Raw genomic sequence first — 20,914 nt, 5'->3', positions numbered from 1 at the left:
AGATATGTTACCTCTTAGGAGGTAAAGTCCACAGATTATTTGGGGAACATTTTTTTAAGAACTTTCAGGGTTTTTTCACTTTCTCCAAGGGTGACAAAATATCCTTTGAAAACAAGTTTGATTTTTTTACAACACTCACACAACATTAGGAGCTAAATTTGGCAAAAATGTAGTTACTCAAACAACTTTCTAAAAGAAATAAGGGGTAACTATTTTTAAAAATCACTTTCTTTGACTTTTAAAACAATTTTTAGGACTTTTCTCTTCAAAAGGTAACAGTTTCCTAAGATTATTTTTAATGAATAAAATTTATTTAGATGGTATATTCTAGAAAGATTGTTTATCAGACTTGACTTTATAGTCACTTCTCTTTTATCACTTCTCTTTTTTGTTCTAGCAATTAGAAATTTAAATTACTTTCAACTAGGATAATAAAGAAATAGGTATGATCTATTTATTCCTCTCATATTAGAATATATATGATACTTTTTAATCCGAGTTTTAAAACTGGGGCTTCTATAGCCTTTATGCAATGGAATAGTTCTAAAATTGATTAAACAGTTTTTCACTCTGAGGCTTAAGGGTGGCAGCTTAGATTATAGAAATAACTCCATGCAAATAGATTTATATTTTTGCTTTTGTCACACTGATATGTGCATATCTTTTGTTTTCTGGTTAGATTTATTCTCCTGACCATACCAGCAGTAGTTTTCCATCAAATCCGTCAACACCAGTTGGATCACCCTCACCTCTCACAGGTAGGCTTTTGTTTTATCTAACTACTTGATAACGTGCATAGGGCTACTTGGAAATATTTGAAGTTTATTTTTCAATAAAATATAGTAAAAACTCACACCAAAAAAATCATTTCTATCCTGAGAAAACATGTAAACAGAGCCTTCTCCTGAGTTCATTTTGGAGAATATTGAAGTATTTCCTGTTTGAATTATTTGTTCATATCTTCTCTGATTCTTAAAATAATTTGTGATAATTTCTAAGAACAATTATTATAACAGGATAAAAAATAAGGCTAAGCAATTGGGATGAAGGTAAAATATAGAGAAGGAGATGAATCAAAAATTTTGATAAGCTAACATAGAAAATAAAATAACCTATTTAGAAGTATATATAACTTCTTCCTTATTCTCTGTATTTTCCACGTACCATGTATAAGACTCAAATGAAAAACTCTGCACTAGTTTGTCTTTATTTTTAAGTCCACTGAGTTATTATTTCATATATATATATAAATTCTTGGGGATAATGTAGGGTTTTTTGGCTAAAGAAAAGAACTCTTTGTGAATGTGTATGAATATTGTTAGTGGAGTTAAATAAGTGTTCAGATTTGCATTGCTTTTTTCCTGTTTTTCTTTACAGTAGTTTTAACAAGTTCCAGATACTATCCTACACTATAAATTTGTTGAGATACAACTATTATTATTGTAAATAGGAGTTTTTTGATTTATTAGGAATAAATCAAATTACAAGAAGATGCTTGAATCTGATCTGTTAAGCTATAAAACTTGGAATGTGTTTCCTGAGCAGTGTTTGGAGAAAAACCATGCTAAAGAAGAAATGTATTAGTTCTAAGGAAAAGACATTAGACAACTGTGTAAAAATTGCCATTTTCCTCCAACAATTGACCTCAGAAATGATTCTCTATTCCTGATCAAAGTCACTAGTTCAGTCCATGTGGCGTTGTTGTTGTTGCTGTGAAGCCTTTTTGCATTGTTCAGGGTTTCTGAAAATCAAGGCTCTGGTGTATCAGGGCCCTGGCTATCACCTGTGCTCTGTGATTTAGCCTTGTGACTCTGCTAAGAAGCATTCCAGTGTGGAAATGATGAACTGCTGGCAGCTGCTTTCAGCTATTAGTGGGTTCTGCCACTTTCTCAGACACCATGGCTTCAGCTGTCTAGTAAAAGCTGAACAGCTGTTCCCCACATAGACAGGACTATGAAAGACCCATTGACTTAAAGTTGTTGTTTAACAGAGGGATGAAATTACAGGAAGAATGATGTAACTTTAACCATACTCACCCTCTTGGCAGAGTTTTACTAAAATTATCAGTGTCATTTTTGCCACAGCCTGTTTCACTTTCTCATCTCAGGTAGCTATATTGGCCCTTACTGTATGTTCCCACTGCCTCTTCTCCTCTGCCCAGCCCAGTAAGATAAAAGTGTCCTTGGTTTCCATTAACACTGGTTGGGAAGGCAGGCAGCAGAGGAGCTCAGCATCTATGCAGGGACATCAGTAAAATGAAGAATCAGAAACTTAGACATTTTTCAAAAAATAATGGTCCAAAGTAAAATCTCACATTTCCTCCTCCTTTTTTTTTTTTTTGGAATTTGTTTATTTATTTTTTTAACATCTTTATTTGAGTATAATTGCTTTACAATGATGTGTTAGTTTTTGCTTTATAACGAAGTGAATCAGCTATACGTATACATATATCCCCATATCCCCTCCCTCTTGTGTCTCCCTCCCACCCTCCCTATCCCACCCCTCTAGGTGGTCACAAAGCACCGAGCTGATCTCCCTATGCAATGCGGCTGCTTCCCATTAGCTATCGGTTTTACATTTGGTAGTGTACATATGTCAATTCCACTCTCTCACTTTGTCCCAGCTTACCCTTCCCTTCTCCATTTTTATTTGATGTTTAGTGGATGATATCCTCTTTCCACCTTTAATTCAGCTGATTAATGAAGATCTGTGAAAGGTTAAATTGTGTAATGAAGGTATTAATAGGCTTCTTTTTTCAGTTCTGCAATCATACTCAAAGAAAAATATTTTCATATATTCCTGTTGAAATGGCATCAAAGACTGATTTTATACAGGTGCATCTCTGTGTCTCATCTCCTGTATCTAGTGTTTTCTTCTTATAACCACCCCCACATACACACACACCCCAGGGTCGCAGAGCAGACATGGAAAGGGAGGAGGAAAAAAGGAAAGCAATGGGCGATAAAGTATTCACAGTTGAAGGAAAAATGAAAAAGAGCAAACCAGAGCTCCTATATAATAATGTACAAATTATTTTGTACCTTGTGTGGCAGGAGCCTATCATCTAGAGTAAAAATTCCTACCCACTATGTGTGCTCTACACTTGCCCTCTTCCTTATGCCTGAGCATCAGTCAGACTCAGGACAGACCTTGTAAGAATAGTTGCACAGGTGCAAAGCAACATAGGCAGTTTCTAAGGCATTCATCGTTCTTGTTTAAATCCTGCTCATTTTCCTTGGGAACTTTTCAGACTAAGAACATAACATTCCTGCATAGAAAATGCTTACAAGAAAGAAGCTTCTGAGATGATGATATTGTTTTAGTTAGGATACTTTAGGCTGAAAGGAAGAGAAACTCTTGTCTGGACTGGATTAAATAATAAGGGGATTTTGGATATCTTGTATAAAGCCCATAGCAGGGCAAGTTCCTGGACCAGTCAGGGCTCCTGCTCTATTTCTTTGCAATTCTTTACCTCCTTCTAGAATATCAGTGAATAAAAGTTTAATAATTGCAGTACTCAATAGCAATCTTCAGAACATTCACAATAAAAATAAAGAGGGAGTAGGGGGAGATAGGGGAGAAAGGATTCCTCAGTTTAGGCTCATTTCATCAATGAGATATTTATTTTTATCATCTGTCAGTATGCCTGGTGTTAAAGCAGTTACCCGACTTCAGCAAATTTTCAGTTTAGTTGAGAAAATAGAGATAAACACATGAAAATAGAACCGTCAGAATTTACTCTAAACTACAGCTCCTCGGATGTACTTCATGAAGAGAGTATAAAGGAGAAAGAACTTTGAGTATAAAAGAAGAAAGTGTGACAAAGATCAAGATGTAAGAAAGTACCTGACCTGCTCATCCAGAGTCATTGAGATGACTGATTATGAACTCTTTTCACATATTAGAAGTGGAAAGGTTGGCTGGGGCCAGATTGTGGAAAGCAAAGCATTCAGTGCTACATTTAGGATTATTCAACCTTTTCCAAGTGTGGAGTATCTCATGAAAGTTTGAGTTTAGGGTGAGATTACAAAGGGAAACAGCTAACAAAATAAGAAATAGTATTGGTAAATATGTATATTTATATATTTAGTATATGGTAAATAGTCCTAAGAATATATTTAGTATATTTAGTATATGGTAAATAGTCCTAAGAATTTCTCTCAGCCATGCAAAATGATGTTATCTATTCTCTAAATTTATTAACCAGTTTTATTAGGTGGTATATTACTGAATCCCACTCAGAGTGAGAACAGATCAGAAACACTGGGTGAATTTTAGATTTAGTGATGAAAGAAAGCCTTTCCAGATTTTCTAGCCAAATAATTTGATTCTCTTGTCAGCTAACTTGTTCTCTGGAAATAGTCAATAAATTTTGATATCAAGTACATTTATTATAATCCTTGAATAACAGCTAGCTTTTGGGGGTGGTCACTAAAAAGCTCAGGGCAATTACAAAAATTGTTAACTATATAAAGAGTTGAAAGCTTGCCCTTATCTAACAGAAGGAAGTAGTATAAGCCCAAAACCTCTGTGCATGTCTACCGCCAGATAGCAGGTGACAGGGAAGGAAGGGGGGAAATAACCTATTCTCTGGGAAACCCCTTAGGTTTTTAGCGTTTGTACTTTTGTTTTTCCTTATTTGTGTAATAATGCTGCAGTTGGTGATCACAAGCTAGAGATAAAGATACCAGTATGATTCTAAATAAATCTGTATATTTTACTCATGTACTAGTTTTATAAAAAGACAAAGATGCAGATCTGTCTAGTGTCAGAGGTATTCTATAGCATTATGGTCTCTGTCTAGAATTTGAATTCCATTCACAACCCCGGAGTTCTTATCCATAGCTAATGAGCCATCAGTGGGCCAGAATTACAAAAGTCTATGTATCTTTTTTCTTCATTGATTACATGATAGATCTATCATCAGGAAGAAATAATAATAATATCTCATGGTCAAAAAGACCTTTAGGGGCTTCCCTGGTGGCGCAGTGGTTGAGAGTCCGCCTGCCGACACAGGGGACGCGGGTTCGTGCCCCGGTCCGGGAAGATCCCACATGCCGCGGAGCGGCTAGGCCCGTGAGCCATGGCCGCTGAGCCTGCACGTCCAGAGCCTGTGCTCCACAACGGGAGAGGGCACAACAGTGAGAGGCCTGCGTACCGAAAAAAAAAAAAAAAAAAAGACCTTTAGGTTCACAGAGTGAGTGCATTCATATCTTTTACCTCATTCGCTTCATAAAGGCAGAATAAAAACAAAAACAAAAAACTGTGAGTGGCTATTTTTTGTACAGTTACTAGGAATACAGTTATTCCTACAGTTACTAGGTTACTCAGCTAAAGTGAACTATAATAGTTCCAATTTACCATAAGTTTTTAGTTTCCTAAATATGGCGAATTAACCTGCAACAACAAGCTCTGGTGGAACATAGTTTAAAATTTCATTTAGCAATAAACAAGACACATTAAGTAAACCTTCTCCAACTTCAGATTTCTAATATATTGATAATTCAGTTTGTCACTGAAGATTTGTTAAGAACAAAACCATATATTTAATTGAACAGTCTTCATTATTTTCTATACATAACTTACTTTCAAATGCACAGTCATGAAATAGTAAAGATTTTCAATCATTTGTTTTGTCTTTTTCTTTTTAAAGCTATTTTGGTTGTTTTAAAGCTATTTAAAGCTATTTTATTTTTTTTAATATTTATTTTATTTATTTATTTTGGCTGTGCCAGGTCTTAGTTGTGGCACGTGGGATCTTTAGTTGAGGCATGCGGACTCTTAGTTTAGGCATGTGAACTCTTAGTTGCAGCATGCATGTGGGATATAGTTCCCTGACCAGTTGAACCCGGGCCCCCTGCATTGGGAGCGTGGAGTCTTACCCACTGGACCACTAGGGAAGTCCCTAAAGCTATTTTAAAACACTGCATTCTCCCCAATACATGAATGAATTAACCCTTTTATTTTTTCTTGTTTTTTTTTTTCCTTTTTATTCTTTCTGTTCTGAACTTGTCTCCTTGCTTTTTCTGTCTCCTTTTTTTATTATATTGCCACTTTTCTAAAGTTGAAGAGTAAACAACATTTAACAAAATTTTCATGATGATATTTTCCAAATTAAATGATATGTTTTGGTGTAAATTATGTTGGGAAAATTTTTAGCAGATAATGCTAAATGTATATGCAATCATTTGAAATTGGTGCATTTGTGCATTACTGGAGGCACAAGTTAACATGACCCTTTAGAAAGCAGTTTTGGCCTTATGAATTAAGGATCATAAATATGTTCATATCTTTTAACTTAGAAATGCTATTTATCCTTAGACATATTCCCCAAAAGAAAAAACACAATATTACCATTCATAATATAGTGATATTCAGTTACTATTCATAATAGCCTAATGAAAGCAACCAAAACGTCTAGCAGCGAGGTAGCGGTGGTTAAGCAAATTATGATATAGAGAATCAGGTGAATATTAATGTAAGTCATTAATAGCATGATCATAAAGACTAAAAATATGGGGGAGGGACAGAATTTTAAATTATGCATATTTTAAGTACATTTTCTCAAGATATGTGTGCATTTGGACAGAGTGTGAAGAACATGCAAACATAAATGTAGTTATGTTTCAAAGTATAGTTTTTTTCTCAACTCCCTACACAGTTACATTAATAATGAAAAAAAATTTTAATATGTTGGGTTTATCAGTAGCCAGTAACATGCTGAAGACTGAACAAAAATTTTCACATAAATTTATGCACACTTACAATATATCTTTACCCTTTCCTTTAGAACATTATCAAGATCACTGAGTTAACCAAGGTGTGTGGGTGCTTTTGGGTTTTGTTTTAACAGGTACCAGTCAGTGGCCCAGACCTGGAGGGCAAGCGCCTTCATCCCCAAGCTATGAAAACTCACTCCACTCCCTGGTAAGAGCCTCTGAGAAACATACAAGGTCTCTTTTATCTAATAGTGTGGAGTTCTTTTTTTTTTCCCAGAAAATCTTGAGTAACAGTGAAAAAACAGTAGGATAGCATTACACACGAATTCTTTGCTAACAAATGGCCTGATTTAGTTGAACTATATAAGACACATTGGGTGTGCCTTTTACCATCTGTTCTTTGGAACATCAGGCTTCTGGTCTCAGGACAGCTGGTATTAAAATAGTGTTATGGGATTTTTGTTTCTTTGACAGATCTAGGGTTTAATTTTACTATAATTTTATGTTTACATGTAAAGGAAATTTAAAGAAGAAAAAAAAACACACAGACCAAGTAAGAGAAAATTAGTCCAGCATTGCAAAATGGTTGTATTTTACTCTTTCTCATATGATGATATTGTGTATAGTTTATTACATTTCTGTTAAAATTTTTAAATGTAGCATCAATTATTTTTGTCAGGAAGAGTATTGTTTCCCATGTTTTCTTTTTTAAAAAAGAATGTATTATGTAAATTGTACAAGCAAAACCATTGACAAACAAAGCAGTAGAATAAAGGAGCCTGTCTAGGTATTGAGAGTGAAGAATTTGTGGCAGGGTGTTAACTACTGTTGCCTTTCTATGCTTACCACAGAATTACGAAGCATTATAAAAACAAAATAAGGATGACTTAATGGAATGTTAAGTCATGCTATCATTCAGTAGTTCCAGGTTGCAAATAGAAAAGTTCTTTTTCTGTGACTAACAGAACATTTTAAATTAAAGGAAAGTTTTCTTCTCACATATAAGCAAATATAAGCAATGTGTGCTACTTAGATGCTAACCTTATAACTTTGCTGTTAAATCCCAGCCTTCTCATACCTTAATACAAGTAGATCTTGCAGGTCTCCGCGTTAACTTTACTAACATGTTATGCTGACATGCACATCAGCTATTTCCTCATCTCTTTTGGAGTTAATCTTAACCTGTGCTTTGCCTCCTGTTCTGTCTTGACTTTGCCAGAAAAATCGAGTTGAGCAGCAACTTCACGAGCATTTGCAAGATGCAATGTCCTTCTTAAAGGATGTCTGTGAGGTACTATTTCTTTTAGATGGTGCCTTTTTTGTGTTTCAATTAATTATACTTCCTATTATCCGTTTAAAATCATCAAGCCTGTACAGACTCCAGAGTCTTTTAAAATCAAACAATGACTATTTTCGTTTTTGTAACAATATGTAAAAATAGGCTTTTGTTGAGTGTGATTCTTTTTAAAAGAGCTCTACTGGCATGTGCTTTTATTTTCTTAAATTCTAATATGTTTGTGTATGGGGCATGTGTATATTCACAGACAGATAATATCATTTCATCAGTTTTGTGAAAGAGCACATTTGGATGTGGTCACCATTTCAGATAGGTATTATAAATATTCACTTAAAACAAAATTACAACTTAAATTTGATGGATTTGAAGACCCTCCCCCAATTGCCCTCATTTCAAAGATCAGTGTTAAAGTACAGGTTATCTTTTTTATCAATGATAATTGAGTATCAGACACAGTAGAGTAGCCTTCAGCTTTTGTAGAAGCTAAAAGAAATAACCTCATGCTAGACTGGTAAATAGATTTTATGAAGCAGTGATTTGCTTCTGAAGCTTTGTTAATTTAGCATAGTCTACAAATATCCTTTCTTTCATTGTTGATTCGTAGTACAGGTAGTTTCTTTTGAAGCTACTTGATATTGCATATTCACTTGCTGCCTTCCCTATATCCCAAAGTAGGAAACATAGCAGTTTAATGAATTTAATAGATAACATCAGTAACCTCCATGTCTTTTTTCAATCCCTACAGCAATCTCGAATGGAGGATCGTTTGGACAGACTGGATGATGCTATCCATGTGCTGCGGAACCATGCCGTGGGACCTTCCACCAGTTTGCCTGCTGGTCACAGTGATATACACAGTTTATTGGGACCATCCCATAATGCACCAATTGGAAGCCTCAATTCAAACTATGGTGGATCAAGCCTTGTTACAAGCAGTCGACCTGCTTCAATGGTAAAATAGTGCTCATCCTTTTGGAAATAACTTCTAATGCGTATTGTCCTACATGTTTTTCATGAAATCTTTCAAGGAGAGAGGTTCCTTCTTTCTGTAAGGAAGGAAGGTAGAGTGGCTTTTAAGAATTTCTTTTACTGTCTTGGTCAGGGTCATTGGCTGAGCATTGGCCCTTAAAATCCTACTATGACCATGTGCAAAAAGCAGAAACTTTCTACAGAGATCATTTTCGCTTAAACTTGGATTTTTTTTCCAGATATGTAATAATTAGCAGAACAGTTTTTGCCTTGAAACAGTTGTAGAAAGTCTTAATATCAAAAGCAATAAAGCAAGACTGAATTTCAAGGGTTCTGGTCTAGAAAAGCTATTTATTATAATTTGGAACCAGCCTTCAATAGTAGAACAAATGTAATATTATTTGTACAGGTCCAAATTTAAGCTTTATTCCCAAATGAAGGAAAAATGTGGGGTAGTTTTAAGAATGACTGTAATTTAAGTGACAAAGAAAGGAAACAATTTTAGATTAATCCCTGAAGAGAGTAAAATCGTTCAATCCCTTTTTTTTTTTAACGTGGTAGTTCTTTAAAGGAGGAAAAAAGTAAAATTCTGCAGCCATGCACATCAAAAATTCTGTGTCGAATGTCTTACATTGTTTTTTATACAAATTATGTTTTAAAGGAATGAAGCTCGTTTTGAATCTGCTATTTAACTGAAACCATGTGTTTGCATGTTTATGGCATGGTTTTTAAGATTCATTGCATGCCGTGAAATATTCTCCTATGAAACAGATTTCTAGCTGTAAGCCGTGTGATCAAGGCTAAAACTCACCTATCATCGCAATAATTAGGTGCCCCAAATGCTGAAGTCTTGTGTTCTGTAAAATAGGATTGGTTCCAGATTTTCACATTCACATTCATATATCAGACAGCCATTTATATTCATTCTGGAGTTGCTGAAGTAAACATCAAACAAGGCTGCCTGGTTTCCTAAGAACAGTGTTTTCAGCAACATAGGTGACGATGCCCACATGTCTTAAAAACATTTTTTTTTTTAATATCAGAAGATCTTGAAATTAAGACTCCTTTTAAATTAGCTTTTGTTGCTATTGATAAACTAATAAATGTGAAAGCATTTTTAAATTACTGAATTCCTAGAAATAAAAGGGAATATTGTCATCACTATTAGTGGTAGTAATAAAATAATTTTAACAGACTTACAAGATAGCATTTGTTGCAAGTATAAATTATTACTTTGCTGAAATACTGTTTATCCTTATTTAGAAGAATGACTTGAAAATCAGTATGTTTGAATCCTGAGCTTGTCTCAGCCTGCAGTATTTGCAATTCTTAGTCCTCACCTCTTAATCGTTTTTTTAATTCTTCATTGTTAATAGCCCACTGCTCCTTTTTCCAGTTTATCTGCTACAATATATGATATATCTCTGGCTCCTCCCACATAAATATAGAATTTATATGAAATGGAACTTCTATTTTTGGGAGGTTGTTTTTACCAACTTTGGATATAAGTTGGAAAAGAGATTTTTCAAAATCCAGTCCTCCAAAGCCATGTAAAAACATAGTGCATTTTAAAAGAACTTGTTGAGGGAAAAATTGTTTCTAATATTAGATACTGCCCTGAAGCTTTTAGTTAAGAAAGTAGCTTCCATTATATTCACTAGGAATATGCTGCCTACTTCAGAGCTGCCAGAGATATTCTTTAAAAAGGAAAAGGGCTTCCCTGGTGGCGCAGTGGTTGAGAGTCCGCCTGCCGATGCAGGGGACGCAGGTTCGTGCCCCGGTCCGGGAAGATCCCACATGCCGCGGAGCAGCTGGGCCCGTGAGCCATGGCCGCTGGGCCTGCACGTCCGGAGCCTGTGCTCCGTGGCGGGAGAGGCCACAGCAGTGAGAGGCCCGCGTACCGCAAAAATAAAAGGAAAATAATTCAAGGTAATCAAGAATAAGAGAGTTCTAAAACATGAGGTGAGTCTGGCTTAGTCTGAGAAGCAGCATCAGTGCTGCAGCAACTAAGCCCAGGCTATTGCTGAGTTTGTCTATCAAGGTCTTCCTTCAGTTTTTATAGCCTTCTTAGACGACACAGCTGAGAAAAGTCTGCCAGACATCATCTATTATATCCACCCCTTCCCCAATCACTAATGGAGGTGGAGATGCAGATGTTTCTGCCAGGCTTACCCTCAAAAGTTATTAACTGACAAAATCTAAGAATGTCAGGTGAGTTAGTATTCAGCTCCCATCCTTCTGAAATGAACTTCTTAGCTGTGAGTACTCAGTTCTCAGTTTCAGCAGAAAGACCAAAGAATGGAATGAAATGAAGATCACAGTCAGCCAGTGACTGTCCCAGCTAAGTCTTAGGCATATTGTTGAGGAAAACTCTTATCCTGGTGGCTGTTATTCATGTCTGAGGGCTTGCATCAGTACTGCCAGGAGCCTTGCTTACATGCTTTGTACCTACTTATGTGGAATCAACTCTTTTCATACTCTGGGAGGGTGTGTGATTTGGGGGACATCTTGTAACTATTGCCAGCCATCTTTAAGAATTAATCTGCTTTTATTAGCTCACCCCCATGTTTTCTAACTGATCATGACTAAGAAATAACACAATTTTACATTCTGGAATCACTTTTCTTTTTTTGTCTTGTTTAACTTTCTGGTAGTTTATATACTTTTCCTCTGCATTAACATAAATTAGTATTTTTTAGGCCCCTAAAAATGGAGGTTACATGGCCATTATTACAAAGTAACCACAGAAATATCAGTTTATCAGCAATTCTATATTGCCATTTAGAATTTGTAAGGTCACTTTCCTCTCAAAAATATTTAATTTTCATCATTTCATTTATTTTTCTGCAGAGAGTAAAACTGGTCTAGTAAACATAAATACCATTCCAGGAACTCCACAGAACATTCAAATTAAATTTTTGATGTAATGGATTTTTGTGGGCATTTACTAGAGGTCACCATCCTAATTCCAAGTTTTAAATATGATGTTACTTTCTCTCCTAGCATTTAAAGGAGAAGAGTCAGCATACTTTTTTTGTAAAAGGCCAGACAGTAAATATTTTCAGCTTTGCAGGCTATATGGTCTCTGGCACAACTACTTACCTCTGATTTGGTAACATGAAAGCAGCCATAGCTGTTATGAAAACAAATCGGTGTGGCTGTGTTTTAATAAAACTTTATTTATAAAAAAGAGCCTCCTTTACTAGTAAAACAAAATAAATAAATAACAGGACCAGATTTGGCTCACAGGCATACTTTACCAATCCCTGATTTAGAACAAAATTAGCTTCCCAGTGCAGGAAATGAGAGTTAGCAAGTTTTGTTTTTTGGGGGGTTTTTTTGTTTTTTGGGGGTTTTTTCTTTTCTTTTTCTTGGAGCCTATAACTTTTTGCTTATTTTGTTTTAATGAGTAGTTTGGGAGTTCTGTTGAAGTAGTTGGAATATTTGAGGTGAGCCAGAATGCACTGGGAGTAGAAGAATAAGAGTTGATGGCAGGATAAAAGTAATACAGAGAGCTCTGCTCTCAGCCTTCAGTGCTATCAAGGTAACTTGTGGTGTGAAGTCTACATGGGCAGGTTAACCAAAATAGTCTCCTTGATCAAGGAAATAGCTTTGTTGCTGAAAACATTTCTCTACGTTATTTTCAGTTATAACAAGATTATGCTAGTAAGATCATCTACAGCTGATCTACTGATTTGTAGATCCATCTTGTTATAGATGAAATAATTACTATTTTTTCGTTATTCCAGAAAACAATTTTTATATTTCACACAAAGGTAATAAGACTACCACCTGCCAAAAATATTAATAGGAGTCAATATCAAAAGACTTATTTGACTGTTGTTTCTTTTAACTGAACAAACTTGACTAGCATCAAAGGTTAGGATTAAATGAGGTTTCAACCACAGAAAGCTTTTAACATATTTTAGCTATCTAATATACACAAAAATTAAATTTCCTGGGCTTCACTGCTGGCGCAGTGGTTGAGAGTCTGCCTGCCGATACAGGGGACACGGGTTTGTGCCCTGGTCCGGGAGGATCCCCCATGCTGTAGAGTGGCTAGGCCCGTGAGCCATGGCCACTGAGCTGGCGCGTCCAGAGCCTGTGCTCCACAACGGGAAAGGCCACAACAGTGAGAGGCCCGCGTACCGCAAAAAAAAAAATTAGATTTCCTGAAGATTATTATATCAGAAAAAGAGACTAGGAAGTGGGTAATTACTACTCCTTCTCATATAATTAGTGTAGCCAGCCTGCCCTAGTTTTAACATTTGCTCTTACTTTTGAATAGGGTTAACATTTTCATTTACTTAATTTCCTACTCCCTTTCAATATTTTGGATAGTTCTCCATATTTTCTTAATGCAAATTAAAACTTAAGGCTTTATCAGACACTATTATTAGGATGTGATTGATGTATCATTTAAATTTTAAAACACAAAATCAGGATTTTTAAAACTATTGAAATGTCAGCATTGGACAGACTATAGTTTTGCTCCCATTTATTTAATGTAAGAATAAACTCGGAATAAACTGCTGACAGCAAAAAAATAATGTTATTAAATGGAAAACTGAAAAGGAATGAGACTCATTAATTTCATTTAGGCATTACAAAGAGGTTTCAGCAATATAAAGTTATTGTACATCATATCAGTTTATGGCTGTAATATCTAAAATACCGAGGCCTGGTGAGATAGCTCTGTAATAGCACTTTTATCCTTAACACAAAGTGCTCAGTTATTGTTCAGACAGTGATTTCAACTTCAAACTAAGTTAGATTAGAAGCTTTTGTGTTAATGGAAGGCTGATGCAAATCTTTAAAAGTTTCTCATTTATGATACAGGATAAAATTACATCCAGGAGGTCTTTTGATTTCTTTGTTACAAGTCCTGAGGAAATTTAACTCAGGCATGTCTTTTGTGGGGGGGTGAGCGGGAGGGATTGCTTGGGTTTTTTGTTGTTTAAGCTATGGTTGGAGATGTGTGTCTTGTATGAGAGCAAATAATGTTCAGTTGTAGAACTTAAAGCGACCTTATATAATGATTTAAAATATAAATCATGTCTGTTTTCTAAATCCTAAAGCAGTTAGAGAAACTATATTTTTCCTAGTTCTAAAAGATTTAAGATTCATTTATTAAAGACTAACAGGCAAATAGAGTAATATTTTATTCAAAATTTTAGCACTTTTTGTCACTTTATCAGAGTAAATTTGGAATCATTTTAACCTTATATTTAGACAGTAATTTTGTTAGTATAGGTTTGTATACAGTAGAAATGGTATGTGTAGGTTTCCGCTAAACTGAAGGAGTTTATTTTTTAACTGTATTTTACTTTTTCTAACCAATTTTTTTCCCAAATGGGCAACTTAAATTTTTTAAAATTTTGTTAAAACCACATTATAGTGCTTCTAAAGGGTTTTGATACAATTTTTTTAACTCAAAATTGTTTAACTGTCAAGTTTTTTTAAGCCTGAAATCCATACAGATTATATATTTATGGAAATATTATTCAAAAGGAATCATAACAACTGGAATTCTTCCAAGTTTTAGCATAAAACCCTCTTTGGGTAAAACAAAATATTTACAGTACATAAAGATCCTTTATTCAGTCTGTAGATTAATAGTGATTAATTTAAATCATTAGTACTCAGTGAATAGTACAAATTGAACAAATTATTAGAATAGAATTCAAAATCAGCGAGGAGTTCATACTGAGTAGTTTTCAGTCTATCCCTTAATTCACAAGACCTCTTATTCATCAACTAATTAGATTTAACATTTTTCCATTGTGGGTGTTGAAGCCATTGGCCAAGTTAAATGAAAACAAGTCCCTTGTTGGATGCTCCCACAAAAATAAGGCCATAGGTAGATTGTAAAGATTCAGAATGCAAGATGATGTCATTTAATGGAATGGGCCGTTTATTCTGAAACGGAGCTCTTCATAATTGAAATTTAGAGCATAGCAGGCCTAGGGGTTTTCCTTCCCCTGCTAGTCCCCCAATAGAAGCATTCTGTCAGCTGTATGCTAACGAGATGAACAATTAAACAAGGTCCTATCTGGCTGGCCTCACAGGCTCTGAGCTCAGACAAAGAACTGTTTATACACCTGTTACGTGTGTGGACAGAGCCATTTGAATGGGTAACTTCAGATTAAAGGAAGGACATGGGAGCCAGGGTGAGCAAGGGTTAAAGAAAACTATAAGAACTGTGAACATCAAATTCTCCAGAAAATATATGAGGGCCATTTGCAAGGGGAATCAAGTTACAAAGAAAAAGTTCCTGCTAACTTCATTAACATGAAAAACTCCAGACTTGAAACTTTTTGCTAGTCTGATGCCATTTTTAAAAGGCTTAATTTTGTTCAAGGTTGGTGTGAGAAAATACTTAGTTTGTAGTATTCTATAAAGACAAAGATATTCACTGACATTTTATATCGCAAAACAAATTGAGCAACCTTTCTGATTTTCCTTCAGGGAAAAGCAAAATCCTTAAGATCTATTGTTTAGATAATGATCCTTTGTCTGCCAAGCCTTTCATCAGAAAAGAGGTGATAGAACATTTTTATTAGTCGAGATTCAGAAAAATCAAAGAATTATTTATACTCATGAAATAAAAGAATAAGAATTTCACAGATGCATCATCACTTATCAATCAAATGAGTGAAATTCAGTTTGTTACTGTTCAACAGTATTATCTGACAGAGCTATAAAATGGGTTTCAGAGGTACAATATATAGTAAATAAACGTATGTTTAAAAGTTTAAGTTTTAGGGCTTCCCTGGTGGTGCAGTGGTTAAGAACCTGCCTGCCAATGCAGGGGACACAGGTTCGAGCCCTGGCCCAGGAGGATCCCACATGCCACGGAACAACTAAACCTGTGCCACAACTACAGAGCCTGCGCTCTAGAGCCCGCAATCCACAACTACTGAGCCCACGTGCCACAGCTACTGAAGCCTACGTGCCTAGAGCCCGTGCTCCACAGCAAGAGAAGCCACGACAATAAGAAGCCTGCACACCGCAACAAAGAGTAGCTCCCGCTCACCCCAACTAGAGAAAGCCCGCACACAGCAACGAAGACCCAAAGCAGCCAATAAATAAATAAATAAATTTTATTTTTTTTAAAAAAAAAAAGTTTAAATTTTAAAAGGCTATTTATTTTTCATTTACTTGGTGTGATAGCTCAAAATACTAGATAAGAGCAAAATTGGCATATATTACCAAACATCGTGGGAAGTTTTAAGTCCACATTATAAACACAGACATAAAAATCTTAGCTTTGGGGCTTCCCTGGTGGCGCAGTGGTTGAGAATCTGCCTGTTAATGCAGGGGACACGGGTTCGAGCCCTGGTCTGGGAGGATCCCACATGCCGCGGAGCAACTAGGCCCATGAGCCACAACTACTGAGCCTGTGCGTCTGGATCCTGTGCTCCGCAAAAAGAGAGGCCGCAATAGTGAGAGGCCTGCACACCGCGATGAAGAGTGGCCCCTGCTTGCCACAACTAGAGAAAGCCCTCGCACAGAAACGAAGACCCAACACAGCAAAAATAAATTAATAAACTCCTACCCCCAACATCATCTTACCAAAAAAAAAAAAAACTCTTAGCTTTTACTTTATCCTGCAGTGATTTCCTCAGCCAGTCAAAATTATTCTAGTAATATATTATCTTTAAAATAGGCCTAGACTCCTAAGGTCCCAAAGAATTTGTAACTATTTGTTGTATTTTACCCTATTTTTATAAAATGCAATTTTTGAACTGACCTTCCTCTCAGATCATTAGATCATTGAGTAGTTCATAGCTAGCAAGAAAGCACCCTATGTGTTATGAATAAACATGACCAGGATTCCCTAGAGATAGGATATCATAAACTATTTTAAAAACAATTTCCTCTCTCGGGCTTCCCTGGTGGTGCAGTGGTTGAGAGTCCACCTGCCGATGCAGGGGACACGGGTTCGTGCCCCGGTCCGGGAAGATCCCACATGCCGCGGAGCGGCTGGGCACGTGAGCCATGGCCGCTGAGCCTGCGCGTCCGGAGCCTGTGCTCCGCAACGGGAGAGGCCACAACAGTGAGAGGCCCACATACTGCAAAAAATAAAAATAAAAAAATAATAATAATTTCCTCTCTCGGGCTTCCCTGGTGGCGCAGTGGTTGAGAGTCCGCCTGCCGATGCAGAGGACATGGGTTCGTGTCCCGGTCTGGGAAGATCCCACATGCCACAGAGCGGCTGGGCCCGTGAGCCATGGCCGCTGAGCCTGCGCGTCCGGAGCCTGTGCTCCGCAACGGGAGAGGCCACAACAGTGAGAGGCCCGCGTACCGCAAAAAAATAAAATAATTTCCTCTCTCGAATGTAATTTTCATAGTCCACTTCTTCACTTGGTGTTAGATTCAGTTCTTCAGATTTTTCTCAAGATTTTTTACTGGGGGCGGGTTGCGGTTCAGGGCAGAAGTAAAGGTTAAGGGTCTAAGGGAAAATTTCCAAAATGGTAATGGAATAGAAGGCTGTCTTGATTTCTGTGGTCCCTTCCCAGCTTTAAGATTTTATGATTCTAATGCATGATGAAATTGTGTGGTTTAGAAAAAGGGTATGGTCAATGTTTGATCATCCAGGGGAGTAGTGACACAGCTAATTCTCAGCAATGACTAATCCTCAGATAATTTAAAAAGTAGCTATGGAATACATTGAATGGGTTTTTCAAAACTACATTAAAGATAAGAATAAAGGTAGAGGTCAGACATTTCTTAAAAAGTTGGGTGGAAGACCTGGTATGTTCTAATCAGATCCACTACCAATAGCCTGCATTGCCTGAAACTTTGCTTTGGTTTCTTTTGTTTGGCTCACAGGAAACCAAAGGATAAACTTGCATAGGGGTATTTATACCTCTTAGGGTAAAATCCATACAAAGTCATGAAAGATAAAAGCTATATTAATTACTCAAGAGGGATTCAAAGCATGGCATTTTACTGGGATTGAAGGATTTGTTGAAAAACAGTGGTTCTCATGTATAACTCCAGGCAATAAACCTATTTAATTAAAGGATTAATCTTCTAATTGCCACATCTGCTGTTGTTCTAATAAAAAAAAAACTGGTTCATTTGTAACCAGTTTTTCTAAAAATACTGCAGTAACTAAAAACACTTGGTAGTGTTTGCATGCCTTCTCAGTTCAAGTTAACTGTGACTTGTCTAAATCTGATTAAAACTGAGAATAAAAATGTATGGCATTTTTGTTGCCTGGCAATGTAGAACTTTTATTTTAAGTTATTTTAATTTTGTATTGCTTTTGCTGCTCTTAAAATTTTTGAGGAGAAGCAATTAGAGGAAGAAAAAACAAGACACTGTGTGTAAGAAAAGGATATGCTAAAGTATAGATAAATAATATTACTTGGAACAAAGCAGTATTTTGCTAAATGCAAATTCATGGATACTTTAACATTTTTAGGTAGTATATGGAATAGGTTTTTAGATTGATTGATACACAATAGAGGCTATAATATGTAGTGCTGTATGGATTATAGAGTGCTTTTTGTCTATTAGCTCATTTGCTTCTCACAGCAACCCTCTGTGGGATATAAAATTTGAAAGCTGGAATTTTTTTAAATATTTTTATTCAGAAACAGTACTACTGTCGAGTCTTTTACAATCCAAAAACCAGAAAAGTGGCATCCAAAAAATGTTGCTAAATTTAGATGCGTGATAGCTGTTTTCTCTATTAAACCCAGTGAAAGAATTTGAACAATTACTGCACCATGAACATTTTTATTTATTTTTTTTAACTTTAGGTCGGAACTCATCGAGAAGACTCTGTCAGTCTCAATGGCAATCATTCAGTCCTGTCTAGTACGGTCACTGCTTCAAGCACAGACTTGAACCATAAAACACAAGAAAATTATAGAGGTAACTATATAATTCATTTACAGCAGTAGTGCATACAGAGGTATCATTTTGGAGTACTGTCACCTTCTTCACAGTCAGATTGACATCTGTGAATCAAAAGTCATCTTAGGGGCTTCCCTGGTGGCGCAGTGGTTGGGGTCCGCCTGCCGATGCGGGGGACGCGGGTTCGTGCCCCGGTCTGGGAGGATCCCACGTGCCGCAGAGCGGCTGGGCCCATGGGCCATGGCCCCTGAGCCTGCGCATCCGGAGCCTGTGCTCCGCGGCGGGAGAGGCCACAACAGTGAGAGGCCCACGTACAGAAAAAAAAAAAAAAAGTCATCTTAGGTGGTAGAATTCCAAATAGTAGTAGTACTACTGCGTGAATATACAGGGTCAATATTTAGGGTTCCAATTGGTCCATTTAGCTGGGCCAATTACAGATATTTATTGGTGTATGGAACCCTGTGCAAACTGTTGTTCATTGTTCACTGGTCATCTTCTTACCAGCTCCTGCATCTGTCCTCTTTCTTTTTTTTTTTTTTTTCTTTTTTGGCTGCACCGTGTGGCATGTGGGATCTTAGTTCCCTGACCAGGGATTGAACCCGCACCCCCTTCAGTAGAAGTGCAGAGTCTTAACCACTGGACTGCCAGGGAAGTCCCTGTCCTGTCTCTTTCTAAATCACTTCCCCTTGTGGCTGAGTCTTCATTGTCCCTAGAGGAATTGAGAAAGACATTTCTGAGTATGTTTAGAGCTCTGAGTGATAGTAGCTGTTGTTTAGAAGATTATAATTTAATTGGGGAGACAGACAATTCTTATAAAAAGCAAATTGTTGTCAATGTTATAACAGACCTTATAAATAAGTACAAATATATAGGTGGTATTAAGACCACCAAGATAAAGTTTTCCCAGTTGTATTTAACCATGATGCCTGTTTTATTGTGTTTGTCCAGGAAAATGTTAAAGCTTATTTCGTTTAACTTGACAGCATCTTAGAAGTTTTTAAAATGCATCATGTTTCTGATTGTTAAATGTGCCTGAATTGTTAAATGTGCCTGAAAATGAGCATTGGACTCACCAATTTGATTGTTAAATGTGCCTGAAAATGAGCATTGGACTCACCATCAGGGTCAGGCTTGTTTTTTTTTAAATACAGATGCTTTAAAAAGCAATTTTTTCTAAGGTTTGTGGACGTGCTTTTTCCAGCTCTGAATAGTTTACTTTTTTACATCTTCAGATTTCTATAGTAGCTCTATAACAACTAAGGATATTTACCATCAAGAAAGCTTTTTACTGTCTTAATTCTAATTCATAAATGAGTCTGGACATTTATTCTGTTTCTTTGCCTCTTTGTTAGGTGGCTTGCAAAGTCAGTCTGGAACTGTTGTTCCAACAGAAATCAAGACTGAAAACAAAGAGAAAGATGAAAACCTTCATGAACCTCCTTCATCAGATGACATGAAATCAGATGATGAATCCTCCCAAAAAGATATCAAAGTTTCATCTAGAGGCAGAACAAGGTATTTGTTAGCATCCAGGTGTTAAATTTCACTCATTTGCCATGGGTGAAGATACTTGGAAAATTGAAGTGTATCATGCATTTAAGTGTCAGCTGTGTTCTAGATACTGTGTTGGGACTTTTATGTGTTGTCTCATTTAATCCTCATAGCATCCATAAAAGGGAGGTGTATGAAGCTGACTCTAAGTTTATGTTTTCCATGTTTCCCACAATATTTTAGGGTCTACATATAAAAAAGAATTACTTCTCTCCCATCAATGCTTATAGTCTGTAAGACAGCTAGAGAACAAAATAGCTAAAACAAGTTAAATTGTACAAGTGTAGGTATTTAGATATAACCCATCAGTAAATATTCAAATACATTATTTTAAGGCTAAGTATATGGTAAGACTCTTGTATGATTTAAACCAGGGGCTGGCAAGCTATGGCCCATGGGCCATATCTAGTTCATTGCCTGTTTTTATAAATAAAGTTTTTTTGGAACACCACTACACCCCATTCATCTACATATTGTCTGTGGCTGCTCTCACAGTGCAGTGGCAGAT

General features: G+C 36.4%; 1 protein-coding gene across 11 annotated transcripts in view; it reads left to right on the top strand.

The window, feature by feature from the left end:
* TCF12 (transcription factor 12) overlaps window positions 1-20,914 on the top strand; it is a 383,172-nt gene that overhangs the window by 342,985 nt on the left and 19,273 nt on the right. For 7 of the 11 annotated variants that reach the window (XM_079912043.1, XM_079912044.1, XM_079912042.1 and 4 more), the window contains 6 exons: window positions 680-758; window positions 6,854-6,927; window positions 7,939-8,010; window positions 8,762-8,968; window positions 18,759-18,873; window positions 20,208-20,370. In XM_079912043.1, coding sequence (XP_079768169.1) covers window positions 680-758; window positions 6,854-6,927; window positions 7,939-8,010; window positions 8,762-8,968; window positions 18,759-18,873; window positions 20,208-20,370 — 710 coding nt within the window. The remainder of the gene's footprint in view (window positions 1-679; window positions 759-6,853; window positions 6,928-7,938; window positions 8,011-8,761; window positions 8,969-18,758; window positions 18,874-20,207; window positions 20,371-20,914) is intronic. The other 4 variants (XM_079912046.1, XM_079912045.1, XM_079912048.1 and 1 more) reach the window with 1 other exon arrangement.

Source organism: Stenella coeruleoalba (genome assembly GCF_951394435.1).
Source record: "Stenella coeruleoalba genome assembly, chromosome: 2".
NCBI lineage: Eukaryota > Metazoa > Chordata > Mammalia > Artiodactyla > Delphinidae > Stenella > Stenella coeruleoalba.
The sequence above is the reverse complement of the archived record's forward strand: the minus strand, read 5'-3'. Positions and strand labels throughout refer to the sequence as shown.